At 41.2% G+C, this 17947-nt stretch overlaps 1 protein-coding gene across 2 annotated transcripts in view; it reads right to left on the reverse strand.

Moving 5' to 3' along the window:
* The window catches only part of ITGBL1 (integrin subunit beta like 1), a 272363-nt gene that overhangs the window by 128970 nt on the left and 125446 nt on the right, over positions 1 to 17947 (reverse strand). For both annotated transcript variants that reach the window (XM_070048620.1, XM_070048621.1), the window contains 3 exons: positions 17644 to 17784; positions 12478 to 12618; positions 681 to 827 (listed from right to left, as the gene is read on the reverse strand). In XM_070048620.1, coding sequence (XP_069904721.1) covers positions 681 to 827; positions 12478 to 12618; positions 17644 to 17784 — 429 coding nt within the window. The remainder of the gene's footprint in view (positions 1 to 680; positions 828 to 12477; positions 12619 to 17643; positions 17785 to 17947) is intronic.

Here is a 17947-nt window from a genome sequence, read left to right on the forward strand (position 1 = left end):
ACAGGCCTCCTAAAACAACAAAAGCTTAATCATAGTGATCTGTTTTATGCAATGCTTTTTCAAAAGCCAACAATCTTCTCAAAATAATGTTATCAGTTCTCATAAATGTCACTGGACAATTAGATGGTCTTGTTCAGAAAGCTTTAGGCAAACATCCAAACTAGTGGGTTTTTTAAGTGTAATAGTGAACGAAACTGAAATTGAACATACCTCAAAGCTAAAGTAGACTGATTTGTGGGTTGGAGGAGGGAGAGACGGAGGGAGGGGAAAGGGGAAAGGGCAGAGGGCAGGGCCAGGGGGTGGGGAGAGAGAGAGAGGGAGAGAGAGAGAGAAAGAAAGAAACATATTTCTCCACGTATTTTCACTCATAGAGATTAGATCATTCCTTGCAATGGCCAAGGCTGAACCAGGCAGAAGCCCAGAACCAGAAACTAAGCCTCCCTCGTGAATGGCAGGGACCCAACTCCTTGAGCCATAACCACTGTCTCCTATGGTGCATGTTAGCAGGCAGCTGGAACCAGGAGTGGAGCTGGGATTCAAACCCAGGCACTGTGATGTGGAATGCGGTTGTCCCAAGTGGCATCTGAGCTGCTGGGCTTAGAAACGAGATATATGTGGACTGAACACCTTTGAGACCAGTGACTGAGCGTCAGCGGCAAACCCTGAGAGACCTCACTTACCCCGCCCGGAGCAAGGCAGGTCAGAGCTTCCCCGACACTTCGCGATGCTCTCCTCAGCCGACAGTGGGCAGGAACGTAGATGCTCACACTTTTTCCCATACCAGCCGGCTTTGCAGTCACATCTTCCACAATTGCACTGCCCGTGACCTACAGAATGACAGCCAAAAAGAAAGTACATATAAAGATAATGAAGTCAGAATTAATTTTCATTCCAACAGAGGCTTTCGCAAATGAGTCAGGATCTTAAAGTATAAAACAGTAAGGCAAAGGCACATTTTTTCCCAAATTCTTAATCGCTGATTTATATTAATGGATCATGATGGGTGAAGAAACTCAACAAATACAAACAAGATAAACAGGTTAGCAGAATAAATGGGGTCTATCAAAATCCAGACACATGGGATTACATGTACCTGCTGGGGGCCTGAAAGGAATATTGGATAGATTTGGCAGTTAACTCATAGGGACAAAAGTCATTGGAAATGGAGAATCTATTTCTGAAGCAAGATTCGGGTTTTTTTTTTATTATTATTATTTGTCAGGTAGAGCTACAGACAGTGAGGGAGAGACAGAGACAAGGTCTTCCTTCCGTTGGTGCACTCCCCAAATGGCTGCTACGGCCGGCACTGCACCGATTCAAAGCCAGGAGCCAGGTATTTCTTCTTGGTCTCCCATGTGGGTGCAGGGCCCAAGCACCTGGGACATCCTTCACTGCCCTCCTGGGCCACAGCAGAGAGCTGGACTGGAAGAGCAGCAATCGGGACTAGAACCGGCGGCCACATAGGATGCAGGTGCCGCAAGGTGGAGGATTAACCTAGTGAGCCATGGCACCGGCCCCAAGCAAGATTCATTTTTCTAATGAGTAATTCAGCCATCTTTTTCACTAAACTCTCACAACCATAGAAAAATTGAGGGTGAAGGACACAAGCTCACAAAAGGAGTAAAATCTAGAATTTTGGAGGGACCGATCTTTAATTTTTCAGCTTTATGGAGATATAAAGGACAAATACTATACAGATTTAAGATGTACAACTTGATTTTTGATACATTTATGTACACTGGAATAATTAACACAATAAATTAACACATTTGTCATCTCACACAATTACTTTTTTGTGTGTGGGTATATGGTGAGAATACTCAAGATCTACCCTACTCATAAATTTCAAGTATTCAGTGTACTGTTAGTAACCAAGATTATACTGAACATTAGCTCTCCTTAACTCATTCATCTTAAGATGTTGAAAATCTGTATACTTTGACCAATCCCCACCTTCCCTACCTTGAATCCCTGGTAAACAACTACCTGTGCTCTTTCTGTTCCTATGAGTTTGACATTTTAAGATTCCACATGTGAATGAGTAAAATCATGCAGTATTTGATGTTCTGTGTCTGGCTTGTTTCACTTAGCACAGTGTCCACCATTGTGCATCTACACCATGTTTTCTTTACACATTCATCTGTTGACACTCAGGTTGTCTATGTAAATTCACTGTTAAAAATGCTGTGATATACTTGCTATTGTACAAAATGCTGCAATGAGAGAGCAGATAGCTATTTGAGATACCGCTTTTATTTCCTTTGGCTATACACCTAGAAATTTTTAGATCATATGGTAGTTCTATTTTTAATTTTTCAGGGAGGAACTTCTATAACAGTCTCTATAAAAGCTATGCAAATTTACATTCCCATGAACACCATTTAAAAATTTAATTCACATCCTGTCCAACACTTACTTTTGACCTTTTGAGAGTAGCCATTCCAACAGGCATGAGGTGACATTTCATTATTTGTATTCCTCTGACAATTAGTAATGTTGAGCACTCATTCATATATCCATTGGTAATTTGCATACCATCTTTAGAAAAATGTCTATTCAGTTCCTATTATTAAGTTCTGTGAGTCCCTCCTATATTTTAGATGTTAACACCTTATAGGATATATGAATTATAAATATTTTCTCCTTTAGGTGTTTTTTTCATTTTGTTGATTGTTTCCTTTGCTGTTGCAGACACTTCTAGTTGTATGTAGTCCCACTTTATTATCTTTTTTTAACCGTGCCTCCAACTGTCATATCCAAATCTCAATGCCAAAACCAAGGTCCTAAAGATTTTCTCCTGTTTAATTCTCTGAATTTCATAGTTTCAGGCCTTATACTTAAGTTTTAATACAGTTTGAGTTAAATTTTATATATGCTATTAGATAAAAATTCAGTTTAATTGTTTGACATGTGGGTGTCTATTTGCACTAATATAATTCTTTCAAGAGACTAGAATTTCCATGTATTTCTTCTTGGTGTCGTTTTTGAAGATTAGATGACCATAAATGGGTAGGTTTATTTCTGAGCCTTCTATTCCATTCCATTGGTCTCTGAATCTGGTTTTATGCCAGTACCATATAGATTTTTAATAATTTTAAAAAATATTTTATTTATTTATTTAATGGAGAGTTACAGATAGAGGGAGAGGCCGAGAGAAGAGTCTTCCATCTGCTGGTTGACCCTCCAAAAGTCCACAATGGCCAGAGCTGGGCTGATCCAAAGCCAGAAACTTCCTCCAGTCTCCCACATGGGTGCAGGAGCCCAAGCACCTGGGCCATCTTCCACTGCTGTCCCAGGCCATAAGTAGAGGGATGAATTGGCAGAGGGGCAGCCGAGACACAAACTGGCACTGATAAGGGATGCCAGCATCAGAGGCAGAGGCTTAGCCTGCTACATCACAGCACCAGCCCCTACCAAATAGTTTTGATTACTATGGCTTTGTAATACAGTTGGAAAAATCTTGTGGTCACTTGAAAATTTTAAGATTTTTTTTTCCAGTGAAAAGTGCAATGAGATTTTTGATAGAGATTTCACTGAATCTATATATCACTTAGGATACTAGAGACATTTTAATAATATTTATTTTTATGATATATGACAATGGGATATCTTCATATTTGTGTCTTCAGTTTCTTTCATCTTCTATAATTTTCAACATTCATATCATTCAGCTCAGTATTATTCCTAAGCATTTTACTTTTTACTCTATTGCAAATAAGATTGTTTAACTTCTATTTTGGATAGTTCATTGAAACAGGATCTTGTCTTCAGTACTCTGTACTTTATACACATTTGCTCTTTGCTAAGCACCGCATAGTTAGTGTAAAGCACTTAGCCTAAAACAGTAACCTATATGGAGTTACAATCCTTTAAGATCAACTTCCTATATATAAAAAAGTTCAGGAAAGATAAAATTCCCTGACGGGGGAAGATAAAGAACTGTCATGAATGGTGGCAGAATTTTTACTATAATGGTTTACACTTATTTATTAGTAGTAGTTACATCTCATAGGCTGTTGGATTCTGTGGCTTTTTGGCATTTGCCTCAGTTTGAAAAATTCCGATCCTTCTTCTCAACCCTCATGTAAGTTAGGACAAACTTTGAAAACAGAGCTGAACTGCAAACACATATATAAATAGCAGTTCTTAAAAACATATAACACTTTGGCCGGCGCTGCAGCTCACTAGGCTAATCCTCCGCCTGTGGCGCCAGCACTCCAGGTTCTAGTCCTGGTCAGGGCACCGGTTCTGTCCTGGTTCTCCTCTTCCAGTCCAGCTCACTGCTGTGGCCTGGGAAGGCAGTGGAGGATAGCCCAAGTCCTTGGGCCCTGCACCTGCATGGGAGACCAGGAGGAAGCACCTGGCTCTGGGCTTTGGATCTGCACAGCGCGCTGGCCATAGCAGCCATTTAGAGGGTGAACCAATGGAAGGAAGATCTTTCTCTCTGTCTCTCTCTCTCTGTCTAACTCTGCCTGTCAAAAAAAATGTATATATATATATATATATATGTGTGTGTGTGTGTGTGTGTGTATATATATATATATAAAACACTTAAAGTGCAAACAGTTCTGTTATTTTATGGGAGCCACTGGTTTTGAAATCCTTGGAGAATTTCATTTCAGGAACATCTAGATCTTCCACGAAAATGTTGAACAAAGCACAGCACCCGGTCCCATGTGTGGAAAACTAGCAGGCACGTTAGCAATAAGACTGAGAACAGTTAGATTCAAGTAGGACTGGGAGTTTTTTTGTTCTCAGAAGTTCAAAATGGCTGAGGAAGTTAGAACCAAAGACCCAGCAACTAAGGATGCCAGGACATCTCTAACTCCATGAGAGGATGCTTGCTACCTGCCACTGTGAATTCACAGGCAGCAACACACAGCAGTATTTCCAGCCATGGGCAGGTAGAATGACCAAAAGCCAGGGGGCAGGGGAGGGGCCAGCGACTGAGGTCTCAGGTTGTGCAGATGGAGCACATGTTTAAGAGCAACCGTTTTCCATCTGAAGTGCACTCACGTCAGTATTTTTTTAAAAAAAGTGTTGGAATCCAATGAATCCAAAAGTCTGAAGTCATTAAAAAAAGAGATATTTCAGTTCACAATTGATCACACTGATAGGTCTAACAGTCAAAGGGATCACACAAACAAGACTAGTGTCTGCAAATACTACTGATAGAATAGAAAAGGGAGAGAACGATCCAACATGTGAAGTGGGATACACAGCAGACCTGTAGAATAGCAAATGTCCTGAACAGCACTCTGGCCTCAGAATCAGCACTTAAGGCACTCAGCTCTGGCTGAAGGGCCCATGAGAGTATTTTAGGCATGGAAAGCCAAGACACGCTGGCAAGAAAAAAAAAAAAAAAAACTAAATGAAAGATCTCTGCGAGTGAGAGAGTGAGATCCCGGTGGAAAAAACGGGGCCATCAAAGAAGGAGGTACCTTTCTCCGAAGGGAGGAGAGAACTCCCACTTTGACTATGACCCTGTCTGAATAAGATCGAAGTCGGCGAACTCAAAAGGCTTCCATAGCCTTGGCAACTCATGACTAGAGCCTAGGGAGATTACTGACGCCATAAACAAGAGTGTCAAATTGTTAAGTCAACAATAGGAGTCACTGTGTACTTACTCCTCATGTGGGATCTGTCCTTAATGTGTTGTCCAATGTGAAGTAATGCTATAACTAGTACCGAAAACGTATTTACACTTTGTGTTTCTGTGTGGGTGCAAACTGATGAAATCTTTACTTAATATATACTGAATTGATCTTCTGTATATAAAGATAATTGAAAAAGAATCTTGATGTGAATGGAATGGGAGAGGGAGTGGGAGTTGGGAGGGGTGCGGGTGAGAGGGAGGTTATGGGGGGGGGGAAGCCATTGTAATCCATAAACTGTACTTTGGAAATTTATATTTTACTAACTAAAAGTTTAAAAAAAAGAGATGTTTAGACTTAGAATCGGAACTAATGAATATCAAAGGGGGGTCAGTCAGATTAACTGTGGGGGCCTTCACACATGTGGAAAAAGCACAGTCCAGCTGCTTGGTCTGGCAGTTAAGATGCCCGTGTTGCACATCAGAATGTCTGGGTTCAACCCAGGCTGTGCTGTGGTCCCAGCTTCCTGCTGGTGTGGATCCTGGAGGGCAACAATGATAGCTCAAGTAGATGGGTCCTTGCAACCTTCCCCTCCCCGCCTTGTCCTCCTCCTCTGTCTACGAACACACACACTTCTGCATCTCAAATATAACAATCTTAGAAAAGCAATCGGCAGCTCTAGACCTGGAAGGAGAACTCCGGGTGTCATTTACCACGATGCCCCTTTTCCAATGTCCCCTCCTTCTCCTCCGAGCTTGCAGCCTATTGTTTCCTCACCCTTCGCAGCTTTCCCCAGTCCCGGTGCCTCCTTTTCTTGCAGCCTTCCTTTTCTATCACTTCACCCTGTCTATGCTCTTCCACAAATCCTGGAGGGGAAATCCTGCCCGGCGGCACTGCGGCGCTCCCTCCTTGTACTCAAGGCCACATGATGCACATTCTCCAGGACTGTTCCTATCACCTCCAGGCACTGCCGTATCTAATGTGACCTCACTTCTGTCATGTGTGTGATAACCCCTAATTCCTGTGCCTCTCAACTCAGCCTTGTGCCTCAGCTGCGGTCCTGGCTGTAACTCATCCAGTGCTCCCAGTAACCTGCAGCCAACTGCTTACACATTACAATGAATCTATGAGTTAGTGCCATTGTTGCGATTGGCTTTGGGAGAAAAGGCTTTGATCCTATTTGGGAAAATAGCAAAGTGAGAGTGGTGTGTGGTTCAGGATGACTTCTGCTCCTACTGTCCACATATATGTATTCTAGACTTTTCCTGAGATGTGTCCCCTGAAAGAGTAGCATAGGATTTAAAAAAAAAAAAAAAAAAAAACAAGATTCATTTATTTAAAAGGCAGAGTCACAGAGAGGCAGAGGCAGAGACAGAGGGGAGAGAGGTCTTCCATCCACTGGTTCAGTCCCCAAATGGCCGAAACGGTCGGAGCTGGGCTGATCCAAAAGCCAGGAGACAGGCACCTACTCTGGGTCTCCTATTCAGGTGCAGGGGCCCCAGGGCTTGAGCCATCTTCTACTGCTTTCCCAGGCCATAGCAGAGAGCTGGATGGGAAGAGGAAGCAGCCAGGACTAAAACCAGTACTCATATGGGATGAGGCCGGCACTGCAGGAGGTGGTTTTACCCACTATACCGCAGTGCCAGCCCCAAGGATTTTTTTTGAAGGCTTCATTTTTTGGGAGGAAGGAAGATCATAGAAAAAGCAAGCATAAAAGCAATAAGGGAAAGTAATCTTGATCTTCTATAACGCAGATGGGCGCTCCCTCCCCCCACCCTTCCTCTCTACTCTCTTTCAAATAATCAAAAAGTTAAAATAAGAAAGCAGATGAAACTACTGAGCTTTGACATAGAAAGGAGAGCTTAGGAATCAAATGAGACTGCCATAATATATAAGGGTCTATTACAAGTAAATAGTGGAAAAAGCATGAAAGAAAAGAAGAAATTTGTGTGCTTTACCTACATCTGCCACTGTCCTTTCCGAGCCTCACATAAATTTGATCTTTCAAATGAGAAAACCAGAAGGAGGATTTTAACCACACTGATATGAAAGTCAGTGCTTTCATACTAGTTTGTCAAATTGATGTATATGATGTATATGTGTTAAGCCTTAAGAGTTCATTATGTTGCTTTTAACAACTATTCTTTAACTGTGTAGGCAGAGAACAAAAGAGAGATGAAAGAATGCTGGTGTTTATTCTTGATACCGAACATCAGAGGAATTCAAACAGAGTTCTCTCCAAAGACCTAGACACAGAAACTAAAACACATGCATGTGTACACACACAAATAGCCGTGGAGAGCAACACAGTGCTTTGTATTGTTATGATCGCCTACTGTGGATGTGACTACAGCCCAATCTACACGACATGGACAAGGAGGCCTGCAGCATGAGCCCCCAGCAGGAGGCCCCCCAGCCACACTGCAAGGCTGTGGCAGTGAACACTGTCACCCCTGTGCTCTTCTGAGTTACCGGAACCTGGAAATAGCACCCTAGGGTGAGCGCAGTTGCGTCTAGTCCAGAAAGACACTTCCTTGCTATAAAGGATATGTCTTCTTTGTAAATGATAACAAAATGTCCATGAATTCAAATCTGGTATTTATAAGCAGTTGCTTACAAAATAACATGAATGCCATCACTAGGGAAAAGCTCCAGGAAACAAATTAGATCTAACTAGAACTTGTTATTTTTTTAAAATCCATTCAATATATTGATTTTCCTTTCAAGACAATGCAAACTGAACACACTTAATCAATTCCTTTGTCTCTCTCCTTGATTCTTTGGCGATCCATAATGACTAATTTCCTTACACAATGTGGTTTTATCAAAGGATTCTAACTCCATTGTTTTTGTAGGTGGGACCAGATGAAAGATAAAGTTCAAGGTCACACTAAGGAATACTTTTCCAATTGCCGGATTTCAGGAAATAGACCAGAATAGTAAGAAGCCAGCAGGAATATAAGAGTTCTTTCTGAATTAGGAAGAAAATCAAGTGTAATAAACAGGATGTCAGTGCTCTTTGGGGTGATTGGCCAGTTGCTGGTCATTTTAGTCACACTCAAACTTTGTCACTAGTATATTATCTTCGAGGAGTGTGCATATGTGAGTATGTCAAGTCTGTATATGGATAAATGAACACATACACACCACGTATAAATTCCAAACAACAGATAAGATTAAAAAATAAACAAAACTGATTTTGCAGCAGGGACCATGTTTTAACATGCTTGCATCCCCTACACCCATGATGCTGTAGGCATAAAATAGTTACATCTGAATGTGTTATTAAGTAGACAAATGGATGAATAAAATGAGAATATCAATTAAGAGTCAATTTAAACTAATCCATCCAGAGATTTCCCCTGGACTTAAATAACACCAATACTCTCAGGGTGGCAAGAATGAGAGCTAAAAATAAAACTGCATTTCATCTGAGCCTGATTGCATTCCACCTTTGCAAGAATCACTAGAGAATATTGATAGAGTTGGGTTGCTCTGTCTCATAACACAAAGGTATTAATGCACTCAATAATCAACTAGATGGCACCCTTCCTATGGTGCAAGTTAGTCTGATAATTAGGAAAACTGTGAAGACTAATAGCTCCCTAAGAATAATATATAGCATGCTACAGATTTAGTAAGGATGAAGGTGCCTGCCCCAGCTCATCATCATGTTCCAAAAAGCTTAGTTTTATAAGATTTTGGGATATCCAGAACATAGTTCTTCCTAACTAAAATAAAGCAAAATTGAAGAATTTTATTTGTATCCCCTGGAGATTAAATTACACAGGTGCTTAGACTAAAAAGAGGTAATTTAAATAGTTTGGTAAAATGCATATAATAGAAAAAAACTATAAATGGCTTACAATTTTTTACACTGCAATAAACTTTTATTTTAATAGCATTTTCCATGAACTTCTTGAAGTACCCACCTATGTGTTTTCTCATGACACTGACAGCATGAGCTTTGTCAAGTTCATTAATTTCTCTGAACTATCTCCTGTTCTAATAAAAATGTAGATGATGTGTCTCCCTCTGTGAGTTAGTATGCAAATAAAATGGAAAGAAGTACAAGAAAAATCCCATAAAGAGTCTAACAGCATAAGCAGGCTCTTTGCTAATGTGAATTCCTTCCTCCATGAGTTCTTCATTCCACGTGTGGGAGGCGTGTTGTAGAGGACTAGCCATATCCAATTCATTTCAGGCAAGGAATAATTAAACACAAGGACAGATTTATATTTTAGTGCTCAGACCGCAACCCACTGTCCCAACACTTCCTTTCACCCCTACTTTCTACACTCATAGAAGGAGGCCACATACCAAAGAATTAAAAGGTTTACACATTTTGTCCCTAGCCCCTCTCTCATGAGCAATCCCACCAACTGTGCCGCCATAACTTCCCAATTGCCTAACTTGCTCTGAAATCTCCTATGAGAACAGAGAATGGAAAACATGGGGAAGGAGAAAATGGGGCAGAAAGTAGGAGGAGGAATAGATGACGTGGAACATTAGATTCCAGGGAGGCCTCCCTCATCCCACCTCACCTGCCTGAACTATAGTGATAGCTCTAGGGTTAAAGGACAGTTCCCATGAGCCATGATAAGACAGAAGTGTCAACTGTAGTATCAGCACCAAAGTTCCCCCCCACGGCCACAGCTTGAAGGACCCCTAATTGTCACTACGATGTAGCATTTCTAATTTTCCAACACCATTCCAAAATCAGGATCGAGATCAAGATGGTGGATTTAACATGGTGTCCTCATGTACCAAAACAGAGAGGCACCAGCCACAGCAAGTCACAACTTTTTTTTTTATATAGAGCCCAATTGTCTCCTTTATTTAAAATCTTGCAAATTCATATTTATCTCCAGATTTTCTTAAATCACATTGTCTAAGCCCCAGAAAATCCTAACCAATCCCATGCTTACAACTCCAAATTCTCATGTTCAACTCTGACTCTCACAGCACCATGTTAGACATCTAGAAACCAACTTGAAAACTTTGTCTTATGTTCCCCACTTTGGTAAGTGACAAAACACTTATGCAGACAACCAGACTGGAAACTGGAACTGTGGCATTCTGCCCAACACCATCATGAGCCCTCCATTGCCTGTAGGATAAAGCCTGACTCTGCGGCAAAGTCAAAAGCCCTTTAATTGCTGTTTCTCAGTAGCTTTACCCTGTACCATCCCCTTCCTTACCTGTGCAGTCTGGTAATTTCAAACTGATTCTAGGCCCATACAGAGATCACAGCTTCCCATGCCTCATGCATTGCTCATCCTTCTCATATTTCTTTAGCAAGTAAGCTTTTCGTTCAGGCAGAACCCCAAGTGCATTGCCATTCAATAACATCCCACAGTGCATGCACTATGCATCGCCTCCTCTGCAAAAAGCCACATCAGCTTGGTGAAAATGGCAAACAAACAAACTCCCAACTTTCTCAATATAGGTTTGGCATTTAAAAGTCAGAGTTGTTAGCTCTGGTATTACCAGGGCATTGATAATGGTGACAATGAAGAACACTCCAATAGATGATGAACAGTGGAAAAATCCCCTCAACAGAACAGTGTCAAAATGTGTAGGAAGCTCTGCAGAACACCAGGGATGATCAAAATAGGGAAATCCTCCTGTGAGGTTTTGTAGGTTTTAGCAGCAGGCTTTCTTCAGCCAGGCTGGAGATACCTTGGACGGCACGTCATAGTTACATAGGGCAATTCTTTCATTTCCTTCTGTTGGAACTTTCAGGAAACCAGAGCAGTTTCCTATCAGTAGGCACCAGTCAAGCAGTCAGGCTTAAAAACATGCACATGCATATTCTGGGTTGTCGAATAGAAATGGACTGAAAACCTGTAACGCCTCTTTCCTAAATGACACTTTCCAGATAACCCTGGTTGCTTTCTCTTTGCTCCATGACACGTTCTTCATCTGCATTTAGTTTAGAGCCGTCATCAAGTTGTGATCCTGTTTGTCTCCTTCACTGGTGGAACCATTAGCACAGATGATACCCAAGCTCTAGCAAATAGTATCTGCTCCATAAATATGTATCATATAAAATTCTGAATCCAGGGGCTGGCGCTGTGGCGTAGCAGGATCCCATATGGACATTGGCTCCGTGCTAATGCACCTGGGAATGCAGTAGAAGATGGCCCAATTGCTTGGGTCCCTGCATGCACATGAAATATCCAGAACAAACTCCTGGCTCCTGGCTTCAGACCAGCCCAGTTGCGGCCATTTGGGGAGTGAGTCAGCAGATGGAAGATTTCTCTCTCTGTCTCTCCTCCTCTGTCTCTCTCTCTGTAACCCTGCATTTCTTTTTTTTAACTTTTATTTAATAAATATAAATTTCCAAAGTACAACTTTTGGATTATAGTGGCTTTTCCCCCTCATAATCACCCTCCCACCCTGCATTTCAAATAAATAAATCTTTTAAAAAGTTCTGAACTTACTGATACTCAATTCTAGACTATATTCTAGAATAATTTAGCATAAATCCTACCAAGTTATCAATGCATAAAATATCTCTGAGGACTGTACCATGTCATTCTAAGCTATATTATACATTAATGTAATTGTCCTTTCTGAGTGCTAACTATCATCAGATCGGTTAGTTCTGCATTCTCAGAGCCGAGTTCAGTAGATACCTGGAGCTAATGGTTCCCCTCTGCAAGGCATAAGATTGATTTTAAGAGAACAGGTGCCTCTTACTTTGCTAAATGTGTTAGTTTGCTATAGGCTTTCCAAGTTACTAATAGGAGCATGGCAACAGTGAATGCTGTGGAATGCACGTTCTGTTTTCTTTACAGCATCTGAGAATGAGAAAGAAGCCTGACAACAGGAAAACAAGTGTTTTTCAATTAGAAACAAGAACTAGGAGAGGCTTTACCTGAACAGAAGTCATCAGAGTATCGGTCGTAGACAGCTCTGCAGTCCCGTTCATCACACTCACAGGTGTCCCCATGAATATCACCCCAGTCTCCAGTGGGATCTACATCATGGCAAGAACACTCGCCACACACACAAGTCCCTGAGTGGAAAAAAGAATTTTGTATGAGTCCAGTCCAGACAAATTATGAAAGAAAGCATCTTTTTTTTTTTTTTGGTAGATTTTTGTGCAGGTTTTATATCCTTTTCTTTTTTTTTTAACTTTTATTTAACGAATACAAATTTCCAAAGTACAGCTTATGGATTATAATGGCTTGCCCCCCATAACGTCCCTCCCACCCGCAACCCTCCCCTTTCTCACTCCCTCTCCCCTTCCATTCACATCAAGATTCATTTTCGATTCTCTTTATATACAGAAGATCAGTTTAGCATACAAAGCATCTTACACATTGCTCCTCCCCAGCACCATTGCTTCTTTTGTATTTGGGAAACACAGATAAAAAATATTCTAAGAAGGAAAAATCACTATCAAGTTGATAGTAGAGAACTTTTCATCATAAGCCCAAGCTATCATTGACTGTAAATATGTGAAGTTATGGGATGTGTCACTAGCGCTGTACTACTTTCCCTCAAAGATAGTTCCAAAACAAAAAAGTATGTCATCGTTTGCCCTCAAGAAGCTTACAATCACTCTAACAAAAAGCAAGCTCAAAGAAAAATTAGCAAGCGCTAAAAGTGTTAGTATTGACATTTTGTAAACCGGGACATAAATGCTATGAGGGCAGACCAGTTGTGGCTGGAGGAAAAAGACAATGGACTGAATACACAGAGAAGAGGGAAATGTTTTGGGAATAAACGCAGCTGGGATTTACAGTCAAGAAAGCAACACGCAGCAAGACACATGGGTATCTGAGGTGCATGCTAAGGAAGACTAACAAGTCAGGTTCGCCGGCTCAGATGGACCTGGTAATAGAATGTGCTAGAGATCAGACCGAAAGACCTGATTTTGATCATTTGGAGATTTGCATAGGAAAAGGTCCAGTTGTAAATCATTTACTTTGTGTGGATTATCAGTTACCATCTTTAGGATAACCAACTAATCACTAGTGGGAAAAATAAAATTAAGTCCCTTTTTCACATCTTATATCTAAGTAAGTCCTGGCTGGGTTACAGGTTTAACTGTACAAAATAAAATCATAAAATATGAACGAAATACTTTTATTAAGAACTCTTTAAAGCAGAATTACTAAAAGAAAAAAAGTAGATTAAACTTCATTCAAATCTAAAATTTTGAATGAGCCAAACACCATCAAAATGTAACAGACTAAAAAAAAAAAAAAAAAGAATTTTCTCATTAGGAGCACTCTTGCAAACACCTAAACAATTCTTAACAGAGAGAGGATGAATGTGCCTAAAGTAAAATGGACAAATGAGAGTAAGAGGGAACTCCAGGGTCAGTGAGGATGGCTAAACATGAGAAATGCTGACACTTAGCTCTACTGCTGGAGTGCAGCAGGGGAGTTGTGAAACGATAGTTAGAGCCCTTTCAGAGGTCAGAGCAGAACCACAGTGTGGACACAATGCTCCCTCCCTTCCTGCTCTGAAGGGAAGCACAAAATGGTACAAGTGTTTCAGTAGCGATTCCATGTAATAATTTTTAGATGTATGTTATGATTTGGCATAATGGTCTATGTCAATTAATACAACCAATACAAAGGAAAAGTAGAACTATTCATGCAGGGTTACAAAAGGTTGTGTTTATGTTACTGATTAACTTATAATGACCAAAATATCTATGAATGAGGAACCAATTAATGTAGCCACGGTACATTTGTAGGGTAGACTACAAAGAACACATTAGGAGTAATTATAAGATTTTGCACTGTGAACAGAGAAAGGTAGGCAAATTCTTTTATTAAGTGAAAATATTGTTATAAATCAGCATGATAATATGCTTGAACTTTAGTATTTAGTGAGAAAAAGCACAAGAAAAGGGGAGCCACATACATGAATTTAAATAAAGAAATAAATAAGACACAGAAAGACGAATATTGCCTGCTCTCCCTTATATGAGGGAGCTAAAATACGAAAAACCAAAAGGAACACACATGTGTATCAGTTTTGCTACAAATACAGTGTTTTGTAAAACTTTGCCTAAAAAATTGTTAAGAATTAGATACTACTGTGCTGTGGCGCAGTGGGTTAAAGCCCCAGCCTGCAGCGCCAGCATCCCATATGGCCGTCGGTTCAAGTCCTGGCAGCTCCTCTTCCGATCCAGCTCTCTGCTATGGCCTGGGAAAGCAGTAGAAGTCCTTGGGCCTCTGCACCAGCATGGGAGACTTGGAGGAAGCTCCTGACTCCTGGCTTCAGATCAGCTCAGCTCTGGCCATTGTGGTCATTTGGGGAGTGAAGCAGCAGAATAAAAGATCTCTCTCTCTCTCTCTCTCTCTCTGGCTCTACTTCTCTCTGTAACTCCTCTTTCAAATAAAAAAATAATTTTAAAAAAAGAATTATATACTACCATAGTTTTAATGATCCATGACAATTTAAAACTTTACATGAGTGAAAAAAGAGGTCACATATCAAAAGGTAAAAAGAGGTTATATGAAGGTACTTCCAAAAAGTCTTAGAGAAAATAGAATTAAAAGATGTTCATTCAAGTAAAAAAATTTTTGTAGTTGATTCATAGTTTTTTCTTTTAATTCTCCATGCATTTTTTGACCCCCTCGTATGTATAGATTTCAAAATTTTTGCAACACATAAACATCTTCTAATTCCATTTTCATAAACTTTTAGTGTGTTAAAATTATGTGTCCGTTTCTTTCCTTTATATTCTACTTTACCATCTAAATTATGAAAACAAAGGATATGCATTGCTTTCCTACTAGTATAAATTGGGAAGGGGAGAGGGAGGGCTCCCAGCCATGCACATTTGTTGAAGTAACAGCTTGCCAGGTACGTAAGAAAGTGGATTCAGTAAGTGTGTCTGCAACATTGCTTTCGAGGGCCCTCAAAATGGGCCAGAATGGAAGGTGAGGTAGGTTTGTGCAGGGACCAGTGTCTCTCTGCTGCCTGGGAAAGCAGTGATAAGGAATGGCTAGGACACACCAGGTACTGAGAAAAACAAACTCACCCTGTGCCTACTCTTACCCTGCCTCCGTGTGCTTTAGAAGCTCATGAGCTGTGAGCTTCACCAGGCAAGCCGCTGCCCATCGCCTCTGCCATTTCTCCAATCAGAACATTCCACACCATGCATGGGGAAGCAGGGGAGAGGAGGATGCAGAGTGGATGTCTGCCCCTCAGTGCCCTCACAAGTCTACTGCAGAGCCTGACCGAAATCTGCAGCCTAACTGATCCCTTGTCCCTATTCCAGCATCTCTGTGGTCGGTTCCTTCTCTCACACACTGACAAAATGGTGGCTATGAACACTACTGAATGAAGAGGACTGAAGAAAACATGGCTTATGTGTCAAAATAAAACCCACAGTGAACTGGTATTAGAGAGGAGATCAAGTCAGCAGAAAGAGAGGATTTTTCTTTAGAATTCTTTTTCCAAGTACCGCCATCTGATTTCCTTCTCTGTGTACAGGGCTGTGGCACATTTCGTGTCAACTTTTTTTTTTTTTTTTTTTTTTTTTTTACAGGCAGAGTGGACAGTGAGAAAGAGAGACAGAGAGAAAGGTCTTCCTTTGCCGTTGGTTCACCCTCCAATGGCCGCCGCGGCCGGCGCGCTGCGGCCGGCGCACCGCGCTGATCCGATGGCAGGAGCCAGGAGCCAGGTGCTTCTCCTGGTCTCCCATGGGGTGCATGGCCCAAGCACCTGGGCCATCCTCCACTGCACTCCCTGGCCACAGCAGAGGGCTGGCCTGGAAGAGGGGCAACCGGGACAGAATCCGGCGCCCCGACCGGGACTAGAACCCGGTGTGCCGGCGCCGCTAGGCGGAGGATTAGCCTAGTGAGCCGCGGCGCCGGCCTCGTGTCAACTTTTGAAAGGTTCTGTGTTACGTCTCTCCGTATGATCAATGCCAATCAAAATGAATCATTCATTGATAGAAACAAAAAATAGCTTTGAGGTACCTAGAGTTTCATAATTTCCTAGAACTAAATCTAACTATTTGTTGATGTGATCAGGTAGGCAACGATAAAGGCCCAGAATGGGTCTTTCTTATCTACCAATGCAGCTAACAAGGGGTCAAATAGCAATAATTTCAAGAACTGTTAAACTGGTTTGATTTCAATAGCTAACTGTTATGGGCCGGCGCTGTGGCACAGTGGGGTAAAGCCCTGGCCTGAAGCGCCGGCATCCCATATGCGCACTGGTTCTAGTCCCAGCAGCTCCTCTTCCAATCGAGCTCTCTGCTATGGCCTGGAAAAGCAGTAGAACATGGCCCAAGTTCTTGGGCCCCTGCACCTCGTGGGAGACCCAGAAGAAGCTCCTGGCTTCTGGTTGGTGCAGCTCTGGCCATTGCAGCCATCTGGGGAGTGAACCAGCAAATGGAAGACCTCTCTCTCTGTCTCTACCTCTCTCTGTAACTGTCTTTCAAATAAATAAAATAAAATCTTTTTAAAAATAGCTATTATTATATTTAAGAAATATTAATATATTTTTAAAATTTTTGTTTAAGGTCATCTAAACTTCATATAGCCACTTCACATGCAATTTCTATAGCTATTGTGTTAGTATCACATTTTCATTATTTCATATAGAAGCTGAATTTCATCTCTATCAATCCCATGTTTCAACCCAGCCTTCAATTTACTCATAATTAAGACAAGAGGGTTTTCCAAATACTCTCTGGGTAATTAGATGCTCATGCTGTAGACAGTTCTGTTAGTCAAGAGACATTTAACAGAAGTATCTACAAGAATTGCCTTTTAGCAGTGCTGTGCTATTTCTGGATGGCCGCCAAAGAAATTACAGTCCCTATGTTAAGTATTTATTCAGTGAAGCCTAAAGAATGACAGCGACTTCCTTATCCTTCTGTTTCCTACTCAGTAAGAAACAAGAAAGAGAAGACTGTTGGTATAGTAAATGTTGATTTACATCAAAGTAAATGATTATAAAAGATGACTTCCTCCACACTAAAGGGAACACAGAGAGCCCAGTGTTAACAGTTAAGAGCTTTGTTCTCTTCCCAATTATGTAGTAACATGTATGAATGACACACCTCTGTTGCTGCAGATTTTGCCATCTGGAGAAGTGCATCTTCGCTTGCTCTCCCAGGGGGTAATGTCGCACTGGAATTCGCATTTATCTCCATGCCAACCAGCCTCGCAGTAACAGTTTCCACAGTAACACTTCCCATGGCCTTCATCCAAAATGAATTTTATACAGTGAGGGGAAAAAAAGCAACTTCTCAAAGCAAAATTAACTTCCTACCTCTTGGTGATCATTTCTACCTTTTAAAATAACATTAAGAGCTCCCCATTCCTCGCTTAAAATAATCAAATTATACAGTTTTCCCCCAACAC

This window comes from Oryctolagus cuniculus, chromosome 9 (assembly GCF_964237555.1).
Source record: "Oryctolagus cuniculus chromosome 9, mOryCun1.1, whole genome shotgun sequence".
Classification (NCBI taxonomy): domain Eukaryota; kingdom Metazoa; phylum Chordata; class Mammalia; order Lagomorpha; family Leporidae; genus Oryctolagus; species Oryctolagus cuniculus.